Genomic DNA, 22,710 nt, shown 5'->3' with positions numbered 1-22,710 from the left:
ACAGAGATTGAGAGCCAAGAGTGATTCTGAAATTTGAATTTTTTAAAAAGAAAGAGTTTCAAGCGTACACTTTTTGGTTTTTGTTTTTCAGGGTAGGCTATGTCGACTGGTACCTAAGCTGACCACGAAGTGCTGCACTCAGGCGAATACTGTAGCGACATCTACCTGAACAAGACCGAAACTTCAATTTGTGTCTAATTATATAGAAACTTATGATCTTTTTTTAAAAGAATAATGAAGAATTATACCATCGAATATCCTAAGAAACCTACTAAAATGCTTTTAGATGTTTGTTAATTTGTATAGATATCCCTTATTCGTTGATATATCTTCTTTATCATCGCAATGCAGGTATTGAGTGTACCTACATGTATCCTATATTATTGTAGTAGCATTTTCCTGTTATTTTACTTCGATTTCCTTCATTTCACGGGTACATTAGAATATCCTTTTCCTCTTTTCCTAAAAATTAAGTAATTATAACAAGTTTTCGAATGTAAATAGTCACTATCTCTAAATAAAAGACATGATATAGACGAATGCTGATGTAGCCTTTGGTAGTCCGTTTAGACTATTTCCTTATTTTTTGGACCACGCAGCTGCAATTTGCATCGTTGCACTTTTTTTATAAACTCTCTAAAAACAGTTCAATCACTTAAAGTAAATATCCATCGAACTATTCGCGAAATAGAATCTCAAACGATCGAAAATATATTGAAAAATTGGGCCGTCAAGTTAGGCTACTGCCAAGCTAGTCAAGACAGCCATTTGAAAAGAAACCAAATAAAAAGAAACTAAAAAATGACCCACCTTATAACTCGAGTAAGACGCACTTTGCCGGAGCACTTGCTATAAATTCGGTCAAATATCGAAAGTTTAATCGATAAATACCTCATGGAAAATCGGTTAGAAATCACAGACGCTGCTAACGTTCTAGGCTATAATGAATGAATGTTTCTGCCAAATTATAATTCTGTCTTTGGTTTCTGGTGAAGACAATCGTATCGGAAGCTAAACGAACCTATTCACATATCTCGAAGAATCAGCTCTGTGTCGAATATCGTGCTTCATCTAACGGATCAAGTAACATAACAGTGAGATGTCAGGTTTCACTGGGTATCAGGAATGGATAGGACCCTGGACCTCTAGCCCCCTATCCCCAGTTTTCTAAACATTTGTTTCCTTGTCACTTTCTTAAACGCTTTTTTTCGATTATTTAATCTAAAATAGCTATTTAACTATTTGCAAATTAAAATTATGTTTATTTATTATTGCTTTATGTTATAATAATTTTACGCGGGAACATGGACCAATCAGCGTCTTCGATACTAAATTGTTGGGAGAGGACTTTTTACCTACACAGGATTGTTTATATGTAAAATAGCACCCGGTGCAGTTAAATTTTCTTGGTAACAATTGTTATTAGAATTTTCTAACAAGTGATTGTGATAGTACGTTCTTATTCAGTGATGACAAGAGACACGAAGCACAAGAACAGGATAATTAGGTAGGATAATTATTTAATTTAAGCCAGCAGAAGAAACTAAAAAAGTGAAAAACTTTCATCTGAGATATTTTAAGTATTTGACAAATACGTATTAAATATGTGTGTCTTAAATTTTCGATTGGTATTTGATATGATGATATATTTAATATTTTTTTTATTTTAACAATCATTTTCTTGACATGGGTCCCTCCCCCACTTCACCGCTAATTGGTTAATATTTCGCGGATTGACTTCGACCAATCAGAGCAATCGTTTTACATATGTGAATTACGTTAGACTTGCATCCTCCTCCACTCTTCCTTTGGATCTCACGGCGGCAGCAGGTGCTCACAAGGCAAGAAAAATTTCTTTCTTTTTTAATTAATTAAACTAGTTTTTGCGTTCAAGACATTAATTAAAGTGAAGTACGTATTCAGTAGTAGCCGTAAACCGATTTTTGGCAGAATAGAACCATTTTTATCAGAAATACGCGGGTTGGAAAATTTGCTACCGTTGATCGTTCTAGAACTTCCTTGCCTAACGTCTTTTTGCATTGGCATTTGCATAATTAATGGGCATTCAATTTGATTTTGATTCGATTTATTTGTAAATTAGTGTCATTCATTATTTGTACAACAATTCTTTTAATTTGCGAGGAAATTCAAATTAGTTTTATAACGAACTGTGCATTGGTAGCGGCCTACCTAGGGTTGAGTGTTAACGGTTTTCAAGCAGTTTGAATTTCCGTCGAACCACAGGCCACCATTTTCGTGCCTCACGTAGTCGACGCAATAAATCGTAGGAGTAAGATTGTTGGTTTATAGCTCCTTGTAATTTACAAAAGTTTAGTTGATTTAATAGATTTGTCATTGTTTAAACGTAATAAAAAGTGAAATAAACGCGAGGGAATCACAGTGCTTCATTAATTAATAGGAATTTCCCATTAATTCGATAGAAAAGTGAGTTTGAAATTATGCTCTCCTCCACTTCAACAGTTTTTGCGTGGTAGAAATATTTTCGACATGTTATTAATACAACGACGAGAACAAATAAGACTAGTTTTCCGAAATATTATGATAAATTTCTTGCATTCTTTGTTTTTTGTATCTTTTGTTACTTATTGTTATTTGTAAAAAGTGTGATTTACTCAAGAAAAGTGTCATGCATTGTTTGTACGACAATTCTTTTAATTCGCGAGGAAATTGAAATAAGTCTTATAACGAATTGTGCACTGGTAGCGGCGTACCAGGGTTGAGCGTTAACGGTTTTCAAGCAGTTTGAATTTCCGACGAATCACAGGCCACCATTTTCGTGCCTCACGTAGTCGACGCAATAAATCGTAGGAGAAAGATCGCTAGTTTATAGCTCCTTGTAATTTACAAAAGTTTAGTTGATTTAATAGATTTGTCATTGTTTAAACATAATGAAAAGTGAAATAAACGCGAGGGAATCACAATGCTTCATTAATTAATAGGATTTTCCTATTAATTCGATAGAAGAGTGAGTTTGAAATTATGCTCTCCTCCACTTCAACACTTTTTGCGTAGTAGAAATATATTTTCGACATGGTATTAATACAATGACGAGAACAAATAAGACTAGTTTTCCGAAATATTATGATAAATTGCTTGCATTCATTGTTTTTTTGTATCTTTTGTTACTTATTGTTAACATTAACGCATTTCTTTATATTTTTCCAGAATTTCGCTCTTGCCACGGAAGAAACAGAGACTGCAACGAATAACTCAAGATTACAATGTGAGTAAATTTAATAATTTTCAACAATTGCTCTTTTTAAATAAATACAGATTAATAAACAATATTTTTATAAATAAATAAAGAATTTGTTAAATAAACAATTTATGTATTTTAAGTAAGCAACTAGTACTTTTTGAAGAAAATAAATAACATTACATTATAATGAAATACAATGTTTTAAATAAACAAATACAATGTTTTAAATAAACAAATACAATTTTTAAATAAACAAATACAATTTTTAAATAAACAAATACAATTTTTAAATAAACAAATACAATTTTTAAATGAACAAATACAATTTTTTAAATAAATAAGTATAATTTTTTTAATGAATAAATACAATTGTTTAGACTAACAAAAAAAATTTCTATTTTTAATTGTCGTTTTATAGATGAGTATGCCTTCAGATATGTTGTTAACAGTTTGTTAACATAATAAAATAATATTTAATCGTTAAATAGGTAAATAAAATGCATTTTAATATTATCCACAGAATATTTCGGCTTGGAGATCACATCCACTATTACAATGAACAATCTTCACCCACTATCAACGAGGTTCACTGTCAACGAGGTTCACTGCCAACGAGGTTCACTGCCAACGAGGTTCACTGCCAACGAGGTTCACTGCCAACGAGGTTCACTGCCAACGAGGTTCACTGTCAACGAGGTCCACTGTCAACGAGGTTCACTGTCAACGAGGTTCACTGTCAACGAGGTTCACTGCCAACGAGGTTCACTGCCAACGAGGTTCACTGCCAACGAGGTTCACTGCCAACGAGGTTCACTGCCAACGAGGTTCACTGCCAACGAGGTTCACTGCCAACGAGGTTCACTGCCAACGAGGTTCACTGCCAACCAGGTCCGCTACCAACGAGGTCCACTACCGATTGCACTGAGGACTCGCCGATGGGTGAGTCACTGAATCCAACGTTTTACTATTTTATATAAAAAGTGAGCATAGCTACACACGAGCGAATGTATACTCGTGTGAAGTAAACGTTAGACATTTTTTAATTTTGATGTATTGTATATTTCTAAGAATAGGCTAGGCCTTCTTGTCTCTTTTTTTGCAATTAATTTCTTGTGTGAAAGTCGGATGACTCTTTGATTTTATAAATTATATATTACTTACAAATTTAACTTTTGTTAGGAATGATATAACATAACTTTCTATATAAAAACATAACTTTATTTTATTACAAATAAATTACTGAAAAATAGTTACATACCTTTTACTATCTTATAGTACATACGTACATAGAAAACATATATTTACAAATTTTCTACTATAATATTATTACATTATATAATTATTAATGCATCATACCAATGAGCAAGAAGGCATTTCGCGACGGTCAGATCTTAACTTTGAAGTAATACTTGTATATACATTTCTTGAATCTTAGAACATTTACTTCAAAAACAGGAACGACCGAGGCTTTTACTATTAAATGTGCACGAGTAAAACAAATAATTAACATAACTTAAAGAATAGAGTTTTTTATTCAAATAATTGTACACAAATTTTATAAATTCAATGTCCTGATAAGTACGCAATTTTTTGCTTGAATTACTTTTTAAATAATTTTCTTTTCTTGCATTGTTCATGAATGAAGTATAACAAATTATTCCGTTTAGAACTATCACTAATAACTATTTTAGCTTAGGATTTTCAGCAAGCCAAAGGTACGTGAAACTCACATTGGCCGTGCTCATTAACTTCTTCGCTCTAACTCATTGATACACTCAGGTGTGGGTCAAATGGGTGAGAGCAGTGAGCACGGATTAGTGGTAAGATCTGTTTTGGCGACTGACAATGTTCTAGCGTGTCGAGCACGATGCATTCTCCCACTAATGTGTGTGAGTGTATGATTAGGCAGTGGGAAATGCGTCGATTGTTTAATATTATATTTGTTGAAAATTTATATAATTGAATTATGGTTGATTAGAAACAAACTTTCACATAAAATGTTACATGAGACTTTCAAATATGTGTATTAATTTGCACAGGAAAAAAGATTATTATAATAAAATTGCAGCAATGTTGCAGCAATGATCTGTATTAAAATGTAACAACATCAGTTTAAACAAAATATTATATACAAATTTTAAGTAATAATTGAGAGTAAAATTAATTATTAAGAATATCGCAATGCGCGCTAGCTTGTCAGTCGATTTCAGCATTGGTACGTACTTTGTTAGAGTATGAATGTTGTATGCTACAAGCTCGGGTGACGGAGACGTCCCGGGACGTTCTCTCTAGTTTAGGCCCTTGCACCCGGGTGTTATGCGTGAGAATCGTAGAGAGTGTGTGTTGGAGAGAATGCACTTTGCTACTTTTTTAAATATAGGGACAGGTAGGCAGGTAGCATACTTCTGGTGTGAATGCTTTAATTTTAAATAGCTAGGGCCAGGTGCAGATCATCACATTTCTCAATCGGGTAGGCGCGATACGCGTGATGAGCCTGAGTCTGGGATTAAATAATTAGAATCAATTGATATCCAATACATTGATTCTAATTTCACTGTAGTCTAAGATTTACATTTTACAGATCTAGATCGGCTCAAACATTCTGTTTCTATTTTTTATTACATTTTCACGTTTCATTTTTATCATGCATCTAAGTAGAATCACGAGATTTTTTAGAGATGTACTTTTACGTTTTAAACATAATTATTTACACAGAAATGCTTGAGCGGATATTTGTAGGTGCTGTTTAAAGCAAGAAGGGGACGAAGAGCTCCAGAAGCTACAGAGTTTGTGAAGAATGATTTTCCATTGTCTTCAATTGAAAGTCATTCTTAAAACTTTTCATATTATTGAATGTTTAGATTTTGCTACTGCTATGCTCACTTAATAAATTTCTCTAAATTAGTGACTGAAGCATGACTGGGGCAGATGGAGAAGATTTCATTACTGCCTGGTTACGTTGCACACTGATATTATTTTATTAAATTGGTAAAGTATTGCACCCTCAGGGACTGCACCCGAGTGCAGTACGGGTATAGCGCACCCGAGGTACCTGATGCTCTCTCTTTAGCCCTGGGTCCTATCAGATGATTCTTCATTAAACTCATTCTACAGCTATTCCGTTCACCTAGTAAAGTCCCTATAATGATTTATCTAGAGTTTAATCACGAATGATTTGGTTGAGGGTGTAAGAGGGTAATTTTTGTCACTGCTAAAATCAAAGAAGTTGTAATGCCGTCTTTGGATTTTGATTGACCATTGAAAAACTTAAGATTAGTAGTTTCATGTAGTCAAGCTTAGCTAACGTATTATTTGTGCGACTTAATTACATTAATTAAGAAAACACTTGGTACAGAGGTCGTCCCCCCATTCCCCCTTCTTCACTTTCAGGCAATGTACCAATGCACCGCATCACTGAGGGAGATTCAGGCTATGGCTCTTCAAAGGTGGAGGTAATTATTATTTTATTTTTAAATAGTAATGAATTTTTATTACACCAAATCTATACTTTAATACTATCGACTAGTAACGTTTGGAAGTAAAAAGATTCACTTCACTTTTCTACTCTATGTGACCGATTTTAATTGTCTTCGTTCTTATATTTTAGGGACAAGTCCACAAGGAGATTATCTTCATCAGTCCAAAGAGGCGGAGGCCTTTGTTTCCATGCATGACAACAAAGGGTCAAGCCAACAAAGGTTCTTGCCAGACCAAGCAGCAATTTTTTCTACTGTACATGGCTTTCTTGGAACCCTTCGAACCATATATATGTATATAGTTATATGCAAATATGGAACAGTGGAAAAGCCAGTACCGCAGCGTGCATGAAGACTGAACTTCCTCATAATTGGGACCTATCTTATTCTCTTGGGGCCGTTAATCACGTGGAGCATATGCCCACCGGACCACTACGTAGAGTAGAAACTCATTGCTGCGTTCTCAAGACAAAAAGTCGCAGCAGTTAGTGCGAAATCACGGTGCATGCTGCTACGTCCATCCCTTCGCGGTGTGCCCTAACACACGTTCGTTTCCTGTTCCAACAATGGAACTGTGTATCCCTGGTCGTATGAGGGTACCGACATAAAAAAAGACATATTAAGTTATGTCACCTGTGTCGGTATGCACGACAATACCATAGTAGCCATTGTATTAGCATCTAATGCAGTGGAAGCTGCGGATATTGGAGTGCCTTGCGATTCACGGTGTAAATCACTGTAACTTCACTTGGACGTAGGAACGTATTCCTTTGCCAATTTATGGTGTGTGAGCGCTAAATGCAGGGAACGTATCAATGCGTTTTACCCGCATGTACCTTTTTAACACCCCCAACGTAGTGGTTCTTGCGCGTTAGTCTTTAGTAATAACAATGTACTGATACTTTGTCGCCCCGAAAAAAAAAGATAAAGTGTGGGTACGTTAACAGTAGATTTCTTGAGGAAGTTGGGCGTTCACTGCTCCTTGCAACATTGACTTGGACGTGTTTCATATCTGTATCTTTATCTGGCTCCAAATTTATATTCGAGCCCAATGTTCACTAACTATATTTTTGCTACCTTCTTATTCATACTATTGGAAACAAAGGTCTCAGAAGACATATTGTGGAAGATGGAGTCGACGTTGATGGCTTGTAGTTTTCGTAAGTATCTATTTTACTATATCATTAATATGTAGATGAATTCATTATTTCAATTCTGGATTTGTTTTATGGGATACATAGACTCCTCGTGTCTTTAAATATTAGGATAATGGAATTCATTTCGTTGACTCTGCTTCTTCTCTGACTCTTCTTCTTCTATTACTTGGACCAAGTAATGAATACATGTATTTTATTTTGGTTTACTAATTTATGTGACTATTCTTGAGCCGATTTTAATCATTTTTGTTCTTGTATTGTTCTTGTATTTCAGATGCAAGTTTGCAAGACTATCGCCATTAGCTCAAAGAGGTGGAGGCCTTTGTTTCCATACATGACAACAAAGTTGTTGCTAGACCAAACAGCCTTTTTTCTATTGTACATGGCTTACTTGGACCCCTTCGGTCCATATATATGTATATAGTTATATGCAAATATGGAACAGTGGAAAAGCCAGTACCGCAGCGTGCATGAAGACTGAACTTCCTCACAATTGGGACCTATCTTATTCTCTTGGGGCCGTTAAACACGTGGAGCATATGCCCACCGGACCACTACGTAGAGTAGAAACTCATTGCTGCGTTCTCAAGACAAAAAGTCGCAGCAGTTAGTGCGAAATCACGGTGCATGCTGCTACGTCCATCCCTTCGCGGTGTGCCCTAACACACGTTCGTTTGCTGTTCCAGAAATGGAACTGTGTAACCCTGGTCGTATGAGAGTACCGACATAAAAAAAAGACATATTAAGTTATGTCACCTGTGTCGGTATGCACGACAATTCCATAGTAACCATTGTATTAGCATCTAATGCAGTGGGAGCTGCGGATATTGGAGTGCCTTGCGATTCACGGTGTAAATCACTGTAACTTCACTTGGACGTAGAAACGTATTCCTTTGCCAATCTGTGGTGTGTGAGCGCTAAATGCAGGGAACGTATCACTGCGTTTTACCCGCATGTATCTTTTTAACTCCCCCAACGTAGTGGTTCTAGCGCGTTAGTCTTTAGTAATAACAATGTATCGATACTTTGTCGCCCCGAAAAAAAAAGATAAAGTGTAGGTACGTTGATAGTAGATTTCTTGAGGAAGTTGGGTGTTCACTGCTCCTTGCAAGATTGACTTGGACATGTTTCATATCTGTGTCTTTATCTGTCTCTAAATTTATATTCGAGCTCAATGTTCACTAACTATATTTTTGCTACCTTCTTATTCATACTATTGGAAACAAAGGTCTCAGAAGACATATTGTGGAAGATGGAGTCGACGTTGATGGCTTGTAGTTTTCGTAAGTATCTATTTTACTTTATCATTAATATGTAGATGAATTTTCATTATTTCAATTCTGGATTTGTTTTATGAGATATATAGACCCCACGAGTCTTTAAATATTAGGATAATGGAATTCATTTCGACGAGTCTGCTTTGAAATGGACCAAGTAATGAATTCATGTATTTTATTTTGGTTTACTATTTTATGTGACTCTTCTTGAGCCGACATTTAATCGTTTTTGTTCTTGTATTTCAGATGCAAGTCCGCAAGACTATCGTCATTAGCCAAAGAGGCGGAGGCCTTTGTTTCCAAGCATGACAACAATTTTGTTCGCTAGACTAAACAGATGTATTTTTTTTTCTACTGTACATGGCTTTCATGTACCCCTTAGTCAATATCCATTACAACAAGAGCCTGAGGAATCGAAGGAATCATAGCAATCTGAGGAGTCTGAGGATTTTGAGGGTTCTGAGGAGTCTAAGGATTTTGAGGGGTCTGAGGAGTCTGAGGAGTCTGAGGAGTCTGAGGAGTCTGAGGAGTCTGAGGAGTCTGAGGAGTCTGAGGAGTCTGAGGAGTCTGAGGAGTCTGAGGAGTCTGAGGAGTCTGAGGAGTCTGAGGAGTCTGAGGAGTCTGAGGAGTCTGAGGAGTCTGAGGAGTCTGAGGAGTCTGAGGAGTCTGAGGAGTCTGAGGAGTCTGAGGAGTCTGAGGAGTCTGAGGAGTCTGAGGAGTCTGAGGAGTCTGAGGAGTCTGAGGAGTCTGAGGAGTCTGAGGAGTCTGAGGAGTCTGAGGAGTCTGAGGAGTCTGAGGAGTCTGAGGAGTCTGAGGAGTCTGAGGAGTCTGAGGAGTCTGAGGAGTCTGAGGAGTCTGAGGAGTCTGAGGAGTCTGAGGAGTCTGAGGAGTCTGAGGAGTCTGAGGAGTCTGAGGAGTCTGAGGAGTCTGAGGAGTCTGAGGAGTCTGAGGAGTCTGAGGAGTCTGAGGAGTCTGAGGAGTCTGAGGAGTCTGAGGAGTCTGAGGAGTCTGAGGAGTCTGAGGAGTCTGAGGAGTCTGAGGAGTCTGAGGAGTCTGAGGAGTCTGAGGAGTCTGAGGAGTCTGAGGAGTCTGAGGAGTCTGAGGAGTCTGAGGAGTCTGAGGAGTCTGAGGAGTCTGAGGAGTCTGAGGAGTCTGAGGAGTCTGAGGAGTCTGAGGAGTCTGAGGAGTCTGAGGAGTCTGAGGAGTCTGAGGAGTCTGAGGAGTCTGAGGAGTCTGAGGAGTCTGAGGAGTCTGAGGAGTCCGAGGAATCTGAGAAGTCCGAGGAATCTGAAAAAATTTAAAAATTCGCATTTCTATTCTTTCAATTTAAAAAATTAAATTTACTGTCTCGACTTGTTAATAATTAATAGAATAAAAGTAGCAATATGTGTATTGGAATCTCTCTCTTCTTGTCATACTGTTGGAAACAAGGGTCTCCGGTGAGAAAAAGGAGGCGTATCGTGGAAGAAGCAATCATCGTCGTTGGCTTGTAGAGTATAATGTAAGTATAATGAATGAATTCATTATTTCAATTCTGAATTTATTGTATGAGATACCTAGAGTATTTAGAGATGTGAATAACGAGATTTATTTTGTTGTGTCTGCTTTGGGATGGTTTGTACAATTACTTCATGTATTTCTTCCTCTAGTTTCATTTTGCACATTTACAAATGGACTTCTGATGTCGTGGGAGTATGGACGGATGTATAAGCCTTTCATCGCTGGTTCTTCAAGGTGTTGCTGTTTCCGGAGGTGAGTGTCATCGTGCCCCTCCCAGACTGACCCCTCTATCGCGAATTAGAGTCAAAGTTTCAGAATAAGGGACGTCTGGCGAGCACAATGATCACGAGTACGTATTGCGCATTGCGTTACACTTATATTTCATTTTCACGTTATTTTATTACCCTTTTTAATATATAATGAGGTTTTTTTATCTTATGTGTTATATCAAGTGTTTTCATTTCGAGGATCTTAAACAAATGCTTCAACTATTATTAATCTAAAAAATATAATATATTGTCGAATAAATTTTCGAGTAAATGATTGCAGAAAGGATAATTTGATTAAAATCAGTTTAACAAAATATATTTTTTGTTGTTGGCACTGGCATCGCGTGTATGTATTCTGACAAATATTAATCCATATCAGATGTTTCTGTTTCAGGATACCAAGGAAATCGTGTAGAAAAATAACTGAAGAGGTTCCTCTTACGTAAAGTTGTTTACACCGCTCAAATTTCATTGTATTTTAACTGGTCTGCTTCTGTTTCAGAAGCCAAGGGGATGTGTATTGAAATTTTTCATATTATTGAATCTTTAGATTTTGCTACTGCTATGCAGATAGAGAAGATTTCATTACTGCCTGGTTACGTTGCCCACAGATATTATTTTATTATATTGGTAAAGTATTGCACCCTCAGGGACTGCACCCGAGTGCAGTACGGGTATAGCGCACCCGAGGTACCTGATGCTCCCTCTTTAGCCCTGGTTCCTATCTGATGATTCTTGATTAAACTCACTCTGCAGCTGTTTCATCCACTTAGTAAAGTCCCTATAATGATTTATCTAGAGTTTAATCACGAATGATTTGGTTGAGGGTGTAAGAGGGTAATTTTTGTTACTGCTAAAATCAAAGAAGTTGTAATGCCGTCTTTGAATTTTGATTGACCATTGAAAAACTTAAGATTAGTAGTTTCATGTAGTCAAGCTTAGCTAACGTATTATTTGTGCGACTTAATTACATTAATTAAGAAAACACTTGGTACAGAGGTCGTCTCCCCATTCCCCCTTCTTCTCTTTCAGGTAGTGTAGATGACCGTGCGTCGGTATACGGTCGATAGAGTCAGTGTTTTTGGCGCAATAGAAAGAATTCCCTGAGTACCGCGCGTGACTCCTGGATTTCTGGAACGCGATAATTAGAGTCAGTGTTGTACGCCGGCAATAAAAATTCTCGGTCGCGTTGTTTTATTTTTATTTTTTTTTTCTACTAACATCAAGATGGATCCGTCTTCGCGATAATAGAGTCACGGCATCACTGAGGGACATTCAGGCTTTGGCTCTTCAAGGATGGAGGTAATTGTTATTTTATATTTTAAATAGTAATGAATTTATTACACCAAATGCTAGCAACTAGTAGTGATCAATTTTAATTGTCTTCGTTCTTATATTTTAGGGACAAGTCCACAAGAAGATTATCTTCATCAGACCAAAGAGGCCTTTGTTTCCATACATGACAACAACAAGGTTGTTGCTAGACGAAACAGCCTTTTTTTTTATTGTACATGGCTTACTTGGACCCCTTCGGTCCATATATATGTATATAGTTATATGCAAATATGGAACAGTGGAAAAGCCAGTACCGCAGCGTGCATGAAGACTGAACTTCCTCACAATTGGGACCTATCTTATTCTCTTGGGGCCGATAAACACGTGGAGCATATGCCCACCGGACCACTACGTAGAGTAGAAACTCATTGCTGCGTTCTCAAGACAAAAAGTCGCAGCAGTTAGTGCGAAATCACGGTGCATGCTGCTACGTCCATCCCTTCGCGGTGTGCCCTAACACACGTTCGTTTGCTGTTCCAACAATGGAATTGTGTATCCCTGGTCGTATGAGGGTACCGACATAAAAAAAAGACATATTAAGTTATGTCACCTGTGTCGGTATGCACGACAATTCCATAGTAACCATTGTATTAGCATCTAATGCAGTGGGAGCTGCGGATATTGGAGTGCCTTGCGATTCACGGTGTAAATCACTGTAACTTCACTTGGACGTAGAAACGTATTCCTTTGCCAATCTGTGGTGTGTGAGCGCTAAATGCAGGGAACGTATCACTGCGTTTTACCCGCATGTATCTTTTTAACTCCCCCAACGTAGTGGTTCTAGCGCGTTAGTCTTTAGTAATAACAATGTACTGATACTTTGTCGCCCCGAAAAAAAAAGATAAAGTGTGGGTACGTTAACAGTAGATTTCTTGAGGAAGTTGGGCGTTCACTGCTCCTTGCAACATTGACTTGGACGTGTTTCATATCTGTATCTTTATCTGGCTCCAAATTTATATTCGAGCCCAATGTTCACTAACTATATTTTTGCTACCTTCTTATTCATACTATTGGAAACAAAGGTCTCAGAAGACATATTGTGGAAGATGGAGTCGACGTTGATGGCTTGTAGTTTTCGTAAGTATCTATTTTACTATATCATTAATATGTAGATGAATTCATTATTTCAATTCTGGATTTGTTTTATGGGATACATAGACTCCTCGTGTCTTTAAATATTAGGATAATGGAATTCATTTCGTTGACTCTGCTTCTTCTCTGACTCTTCTTCTTCTATTACTTGGACCAAGTAATGAATTCATGTATTTTATTTTGGTTTACTAATTTATGTGACTATTCTTGAGCCGATTTTAATCATTTTTGTTCTTGTATTGTTCTTGTATTTCAGATGCAAGTTTGCAAGACTATCGCCATTAGCTCAAAGAGGTGGAGGCCTTTGTTTCCATACATGACAACAACAAGGTTGTTGCTAGACGAAACAGCCTTTTTTTTTTATTGTACATGGCTTACTTGGACCCCTTCGGTCCATATATATGTATATAGTTATATGCAAATATGGAACAGTGGAAAAGCCAGTACCGCAGCGTGCATGAAGACTGAACTTCCTCACAATTGGGACTTATCTTATTCTCTTGGGGCCGTTAAACACGTGGAGCATATGCCCACCGGACCACTACGTAGAGTAGAAACTCATTGCTGCGTTCTCAAGACAAAAAGTCGCAGCAGTTAGTGCGAAATCACGGTGCATGCTGCTACGTCCATCCCTTCGCGGTGTGCCCTAACACACGTTCGTTTGCTGTTCCAGAAATGGAACTGTGTAACCCTGGTCGTATGAGAGTACCGACATAAAAAAAAAGACATATTAAGTTATGTCACCTGTGTCGGTATGCACGACAATTCCATAGTAACCATTGTATTAGCATCTAATGCAGTGGGAGCTGCGGATATTGGAGTGCCTTGCGATTCACGGTGTAAATCACTGTAACTTCACTTGGACTTAGAAACGTATTCCTTTGCCAATCTGTGGTGTGTGAGCGCTAAATGCAGGGAACGTATCACTGCGTTTTACCCGCATGTATCTTTTTAACTCCCCCAACGTAGTGGTTCTAGCGCGTTAGTCTTTAGTAATAACAATGTATCGATACTTTGTCGCCCCGAAAAAAAAAGATAAAGTGTAGGTACGTTGACAGTAGATTTCTTGAGGAAGTTGGGTGTTCACTGCTCCTTGCAAGATTGACTTGGACATGTTTCATATCTGTGTTTTTATCTGTCTCTAAATTTATATTCGAGCTCAATGTTCACTAACTATATTTTTGCAAATATTATGCTATTTTTTTTATTCATACTACTGGAAACAAAGGTCTCAGGAGACATATTGTGGAAGATGGAGCCGTCGTAGGCTTGTAGTTTTCGTAAGTATCTATTTTACTTTATCATTAATATGTAGGTGAATTCATTATTTCAATTCTGGATTTGTTTTTTGGGATATCTAGATTATTTAAAGATTAAAGTAACGGAATTTATTTTGTTGAGTTTGCTTTGGGTAGGTCTAAACAATTACTGCATATATTTCTTTCTCTAGTTTCAGGTTACACATTTACAAATTGACGTCTGATGTCCTGGAAGGATGGACGGATGTGCAAGCCTTTCATCACTGGTTCTTCAGGCTGTTGCTGTTTCCGGGGGTGAGTGACATCGTGCCCCTCCCAGACTGACCCCTCTATCGCGAATTAGAGTCAAAGTTTCAGAATAAGGGATGTATGGCGAGCACAATGACCACGGGTACGCATTGCGTACTCGTGAGTGGTAATTTCATTGTTTTATTTGTTAGATAGGACAGGGTCTTCTTGTACGTCGCGTTTTTCGCTAACTGATACATTCGAAGCCATTATTTAATTATAAGAAAACTTGCCTCTATACTTTACTAGACTTTGCTACTATACTTTACTATAGATTACTTGAGTAAATACAGTAAATTCAAATATTAATATATTTACTGTATTAATATAAGTCAGACATCTTAATTTTCTATTTCTAAACTTCAGATAAAAGTTGATGATATTAATTAATCAGTTTTGATCAGACTATGTAAATGTATTACCAGAAAGTATGTACAAGAAGGCAATTCGCGAACGAGATGACTCATGAGCCAAAGCCACATGTTTGTTTCCTCATTTCATGTTTAAAATTTTATGCTTTGGTGATGGGCCACTCGAGGGTTTTAATATGTAATATTTGTCTAATATATATAAAGTCTCTTCTTATAATCTTAATTAAAATCACTTGAATTTTGACTAATTAGATGCTTTTATTGAAATATACATTATTAAATTATTGATTGCAAGTGAAGTAGATTAATTTTTGTATATCATTTCTCATGTATTGATTTGAAGTTTTGAATGAGTAGATATCAAATGAAGTAGATTTATTTTTAAAGAATAAAAGATCCTTAGTCCGTTAGAAATATGACATACTAATCTTTTTTTTTAGATAGGCATTTCAGCATGAGTTAATGCACATTGCTCGAACCCTCACACGTGCTCAGGTGCTACTTGCGAGGGTGGCAGCAATGAGCATAGTAGAACTCGCATTTACATATCACGTATTTCGACTGACAGTACTTAGCGTATCGTGCACGACGTATTTTCCACTTGTATGTGTGGTTAGGTAGTGGAATTGCGTCGAATATGAAATAATAATTTAAACCAGAATTTCTGAACCAATGTTGATTGATTATTTTACAATTCAAGTTGTAATAGCTATCACAAGAGCAGATATAACTGCTATTATCTCTACGTACTATGAATTAGAAATTAATTCAGCGAATTATCGCCAATCTCAATGATGCACTTATTTCAACAAATTAATTATAAAATGTCATACAATGGTAATTAATACGCAAAGGTCGCGTGGCACTGTCAGACGATTTCAAGAAATTGGTAAGTACTTTTTAGAGTACGATTGTTGAGTTCAACGTTAGGGTGTCGGAGGCATCCCGGGATGTCCTCTCTAGGTGTTAGGCTTTTTTGCACCCTGGCGTATGAGTGAGAACCGTGGAGAGATGTGTGTTGGTGTGAATGCATTTGCCTTCTTTTAAATATAGGGATAGGTAGGATAGGTAACTTAATTTATGGTATGTGTGATTTAAATGTAAGTAGGTAGGGGCCGGGGTTGACTGTCGCTTTTCTCTTGGTCGGGTAGGCTCCCTTTCGTGGCGATGGTCAACTACCGGAACAATTCGAAGATTCGAGACAAAAGGTAGATCAACCGGAGAATGCCGGTTGCTTCTAGCTTCGACTTCGAGACTTCGAATTTGGCGAACTTGGGTTCGTCATTAGCATTTCGCGTTCGCGGTCGGAAGTCGGATAGGGTACGAAACGATCGGTCCTGCTCAATTGCACTTAGCGAATCGATTAACAACTCCCAGTGAGTCGTTGGTCGTTTGCTAATGAGCAGGTTTAGGGTTACAGTATTGGCGGACCGCTGAAGAAAAGAAGTGGCTTTCGTGCCGAAGAGGCCCCGACAAACTGTCGCTCAAGAGGGCAACTACCAATGGCATTACATCCAAGGATGTGGTGCCATTATCTTATTACTTTGTCATTATCTTACTACTTTGTCATTGTGATCCCAATAAGTTGATAGGCGTTGGCACTTACCAACCAAAGAAATAATTCTATTCCTTTTTTCTTCTCAGACCTTTTGACACTAGAAGGACCACGAAACTTAGAGTTGCTCACATATTAAATACTTAAATATTGTAAAAGAACAGTTTTTCAGTTTTTCAGTAATAGCAAGGAGAACTATAATCAATTCATCTTGTGAATTCTGGTACTACTAGTGTTAAAAGAAATATTATGTGCAATTGCATGCTGCACATTTATATTACATTTTCACGTTATTTTATTACCCTTTTCAATATATAATGAGGTTTTTTTTAACTTATGTATTGTATCAAGTGTTTTCATTTTATGGATCTTAAACAAATGCTTAAACTATTATTAATGTATAAAATATATATTGCCGAGTAAATTTTCGAGTAAATGATTCCAGAAAGGATAATTACATTAACATCTGTTGGCAACAAAACAAATTTTCTGCTTTTGGCACTGACATCGCGTGTATATATTGTGACAAATATTAATCCACGTTAGATGTTTCTGTTTCAGGATGTCAAGGAAATCAGGTAGACAAATAACAGAAGAGGCTCGTCTTATGTAACATTTATGTGATAATTTTAATCGCCTTCGTTCTAGAATGTTAGAGGCAAGTCCACAAGCAGATTATCTTCATCAGCCCAAAGTGGAGGAGGCCTTTGTTTCCATGCATAACAACAATCTTGTTTGTTACACCAAACATCGTTCAGATGTTTTCCTTTTCTACTTAATGTTATATACAAATATGGAACTGTGGAAAAGCCAGTACCGCAGCGTGCATGAAGACTAAACTTCCTCGCAATTGGGACTTATTTTATTCTTTCGGGGCCGTTAAACACGTGGAGCATATGCCCACCGGACCACTACGTAGAGTAGAAACTCATTGCTGCGTTCTCAAGACAAAAAGTCGCAGCAGTTAGTGCGAAATCACGGTGCATGCTGCTACGTCCATCCCTTCGCGGTGTGCCCTAACACACGTTCGTTTGCTGTTCCAACAATGGAACTGTGTATCCCTGGTCGTATGAGGGTACCGACATAAAAAAAAGACATATTAAGTTATGTCACCTGTGTCGGTATGCACGACAATTCCATAGTAACCATTGTATTAGCATCTAATGCAGTGGGAGTTGTGGATATTGGAATGCCTTGCGATTCACGGTGTAAATCACTGTAACTTCACTTGGACGTAGGAACGTATACCTTTGCCAATCTGTGGTGTGTGAGCGCTAAATGCAGGGAACGTATCAATACGTTTTACCCGCATGTACCTTTTTAACACCCCCAACGTAGTGGTTCTTGCGCGTTAGTCTTTAGTAATAACAATGTACTGATACTTTGTCGCCCCGAAAAAAAAAGATAAAGTGTGGGTACGTTAACAGTAGATTTCTTGAGGAAGTTAGGTGTTCACTGCTCCTTGCAACATTGACTTGGACGTGTTTCATATCTGTATCTTTATCTGGCTCCAAACTTATATTCGAGCCCAATGTTCACTAACTATATTTTTGCTACCTTCTTATTCATACTGTTGGAAACAAAGGTCTCAGGAGACATATTGTGGAAGATGGAGTCGTCGTTGATGGCTTGTAGTTTTCGTAAGTATCTATTTTACTTTATCATTAATATGTAGATGAATTTTCATTATTTCAATTCTGGATTTGTTTTATGGGATACATAGACTCCTCGAGTCTTTACATATTAGGATAATGGAATTCATTTCGATGACTCTGCTTTGAAATGGACCAAGTAATGAATACATGTATTTTATTTTGGTTTACTAATTTATGTGACTATTCTTGAGCCGATTTTAATCATTTTTGTTCTTGTATTGTTCTTGTATTTCAGATGCAAGTTTGCAAGACTATCGCCATTAGCTCAAAGAGGTGGAGGCCTTTGTTTCCATACATGACAACAAGGTTGTTGCTAACCAAACAGCCTTTTTTCTATTGTACATGGCTTACTTGGACCCCTTCGGTCCATATATATGTATATAGTTATATGCAAATATGGAACAGTGGAAAAGCCAGTACCGCAGCGTGCATGAAGACTGAACTTCCTCGCAATTGGGACTTATTTTATTCTCTTGGGGCCGATAAACACGTGGAGCATATGCCCACCGGACCATTACGTAGAATAGAAACTCATTGCTGCGTTCTCAAGACCAAAAAGTCGCAGCAGTTAGTGCGAGATCACGGTGCATGTTGCTACGTCCATCCCTTCGCGGTGTGCCCTAACACACGTTCGTTTGCTGTTCCAGAAATGGAACTGTGTAACCCTGGTCGTATGAGGGTACCGACATAAAAAAAAGACATATTAAGTTATGTCACCTGTGTCGGTATGCACGACAATTCCATAGTAACCATTGTATTAGCATCTAATGCAGTGGGAGCTGCGGATATTGGAGTGCCTTGCGATTCACGGTGTAAATCACTGTAACTTCACTTGGACTTAGAAACGTATTCCTTTGCCAATCTGTGGTGTGTGAGCGCTAAATGCAGGGAACGTATCAATGCGTTTTACCCGCATGTACCTTTTTAACACCCCCAACGTAATGGTTCTAGCGCGTTAGTCTTTAGTAATAACAATGTACCGATACTTTGTCGCTCCGAAAAAAAAAGATAAAGTGTGGGTACGTTGACAGTAGATTTCTTGAGGAAATTGGGTGCTTACTGCTCCTTGCAACATTGACTTGGACGTGTTTCGTATCTGTATCTTTATCTGTTTCTAAATTTGTATTCGAGCCCAATGTCTAGTAACTTATATTTTCACAAGTACATATTGGGCTCTTTTCTTATTCGTACTGTTGGAAACAAAGGCCTCACAGGACAAACACGGAAAGGGAAACGGATCGTGGAAAATGGGATTCTCGCTGTTGGCTTTTAGTTTTCGTAAGTATTCATCTTATTTTACTATTAATAGATGAATTTATTATTTCATTTATGGATTTGTGATATCGGACATCTAGACTCTTTGAGTATTTGAAGATTGGTATAGTGGTATTAAAATATATTAAAATATTATTGGTATAATTTTGTTGTGTCTGTTTTGGAATCGTCCAAACAATGAATTCATGTATTTCGTTCTGCTTTAGTACTTTATGTGACCATTTTATGTGCCGATTTTAATCTCCTTTGTTCTTGTATTTCAGTGGCAGGACCACAAGCAGATTATCTTCATTAGCTCAAAGTGGAGGAGGCTTTTGTTTCCATTCATGACAAGAAGGTTATTTTAACTGGTCTGCTTCTGTTTTCTGAGTCCAAAGGATGTGTATCACTGGAAGGACTGAAGTTGGCTAATTCCTCAAATTAGGATCTTACACAGATTTGATTATAATCACATACAATTTTTTGCTTTTTTCTTTTTACTAATCTCCGTTTTCCATTTTAGACGTATATGTGGACTTGGACTGAAGACTGAACCTCGAATAAGACTTCGAATTGGATATTTAGATAGGAAATTATTATATAAAATTATTATCCCAATTTACATATAAGCGAGAGCTCTCGAATTCGAAAATTTTCTTTGTATCGTATTTTTGATATTTTCAATATTTTTCTATTAATTTAAGTCTCAAGAAAGTAGATCAAGAAGAACCTGGGGCCCTAGGTTATTACTTTAAAGTTATTGTTAAGATTTTTGTAGATCGATGTAAAAAGGAACTCCGATGAATCTTGCATTATGGTAATAGAATATTGAATTCATCTGGATTCCTTTGGGTCTCTTGCAGCCAACCTCCACGTGGTGAGACCCGGGCAATCGGTATTATCCACGATCATTAAAATATTGTAAATCGAGGATCATAGCGAGCAAATGGCTACATGATTGGAATCGCTAATGGGGGCTGTCTTCATATTTCTCTCCACACGCATTTAAGACAGCACAATTTTAGACATAAAAAATGTGCATGCAAATATTTTCAAAATAATTTCGCTCTGTTCGAATTGTCTGCGCGCGACCAATATTTCCGCGAATAGATTATCGTCTGCTACATACCTGTCGAAGGTAAGACTGTCCTGTCGGTAATCGCAGCCATTGCATCCGCTGCACCTCGATGATAACTCGGTCTCGGGGTCGGTATCGTAGGAACGATCGTTATCTTTCCGGTGTTCCGCCACGATGCTCCATGTTCGATGGATCAGGTAAAACAGATAGAGCTGTTTGCCCCGTCGGCAAGGCTGGGATCTAGCATTCCCCATCCTGCCCACCAATTAAGCTTTCTAGATCTGGTCTTCCCAGACAACGCTTCGAAACAAGTCCCGTCCGCACAAACCGTTAATTGCCTCGCTAATTAGCCTCTGTCCACCGGCCGGTTCCACTCGGGGGTTAAAATTCGTTGCACTCGGATAGCTTCGGTAGCTCCGTTTTATATCATATTTCCCACTCTCGAGATAGTTTCGACCGATTAAAAAAAACGGCGATAATTTGTATCGTTCAGACGGCACTCGCAATCTCGTTTCCACCGCGAAATCTCTTTATCGTCCAGATATCTCGCTCGATACGCCCACATTCCTAGGACAATGAGGAATTTTTCTCGCGCGATGTCTCACCGATATCGCCGTATCTCCGGCATTGTCTTTGCCCCGCGATTGTCTTTAAGGCTTGCGTAATTACGGGGCCGCGGCTTAGGCACGTCCCGAACGGAACGAGCGTTTATTATAAAATAGCCGGGAGAGCCGGGGGCTGCAACCGCTTCCTCGAGTGGCGAAAGGATTAAAACCGAGCGAGCCTTTACGACGCGACTTTATTAAGATATCGCGGCGTACGCAGATTCATAAATTGTCCTTAAGGCCTTCACGTGGGTTCGTTTTATCGTCCGCGTTGCCGTTCTACGACTCTCGCGGCGGAGTCGTTTATTTTCTAGCTGCCGGCACCGAGATCGTATTTTTCTCTGGTATACGCATTTAACGCGAGCACAACCGACAGCCGAGCGCGCACTTTTCCCGCGGGTGCACCAAGATTTTTCGAGGCGATTAGAATCGAGTTAGGGGATTCTTTTCCGGAATGGAGGCTCTCCTCTCTCTCTTTCTCTCTCTCTCTCTCTGTCTCTCTCTCTCTCGCTCTTTTTCTCCGCGTCGCTGTTATTCGCGTGTCGCGTCTCTCTTCATCGCGCGGCTTCGTCGATGTCGTTAGCGTCGGTGTCGCCGGTGTCCTGAGAATTCCCACACTCGTTCCTCGTGTCCTGCGACCGTTCGCGCACTCGCATGGAAAAGAACGACCGCGTACGAAACGCTGCTGCGCGCATCCTGTCTCTCCGATGTCAGCGGCGGCTCCGACAGCGACAGCGATCCATTATGTCCTCGGACGCGAAAATTCTGTTCCCGTGGCACGGCTAACGGCTTCTCCGTCCCCCGAGAGACACTAATCGTTCGAACGATTCGTCTGCTTTCTCGGCCGGTGGCAAGTTGCGATTGCGAGAAGGTTGCGGCTCGCAGCAAACCCGCGGCAACTCGCGACGACGAATCGATTCGATTCGCTTCGGAGCGAGCACCGGTCGCGTCAGTCCCCGCCAGCGGCGAGCCACGCGCGAATTAGGATGGATCCGTGCGAACACTGCGAACGTTCAGGAAAAAAACTGAGCCAGACGCCGCATCGCGCCGCGGCTAGAAAACCCAGTGATCCACTGACACGTGAAAAATTCTTGAAACCGTTATTACGCTGCGTTACGAGAGCTCGCCTCTGTTCGCGCCGGACTGTTTTCCTCCCGTTTAAGGCAGTCGGTTTCTTGCGCCTTTCGTGGAACTGTTACGCGTTCCGCGGTCTCCCCGATTTTCACTTAAATTGCCGCCGATCATTCTATAATTCGCCGCGAGAAAATCACGATATTCCACGGTGGTACAATTTACGGCGAAGTTTCACAAGTTCCTGT

The 22,710-nt window shown here is 38.7% G+C and overlaps 1 protein-coding gene across 1 annotated transcript in view; it reads right to left on the bottom strand.

Moving 5' to 3' along the window:
• The window catches only part of mwh (multiple wing hairs), a 66,300-nt gene extending 43,617 nt beyond the window's left edge, over positions 1 to 22,683 (bottom strand). Inside the window, exon 1 of the mRNA XM_033480589.2 lies at positions 20,838 to 22,683. Coding sequence (XP_033336480.2) covers positions 20,838 to 21,040 — 203 coding nt within the window. The 5' untranslated portion in view covers positions 21,041 to 22,683. The remainder of the gene's footprint in view (positions 1 to 20,837) is intronic.
• Between the last annotated feature and the right edge of the window lie 27 nt (positions 22,684 to 22,710).

This window comes from Megalopta genalis, chromosome 11 (genome assembly GCF_051020955.1).
Source record: "Megalopta genalis isolate 19385.01 chromosome 11, iyMegGena1_principal, whole genome shotgun sequence".
NCBI classification, from domain to species: Eukaryota; Metazoa; Arthropoda; class Insecta; order Hymenoptera; family Halictidae; genus Megalopta; species Megalopta genalis.
Note: the sequence above shows the minus strand (reverse complement) of the source record. Positions and strands in the feature narration are given on the sequence as shown.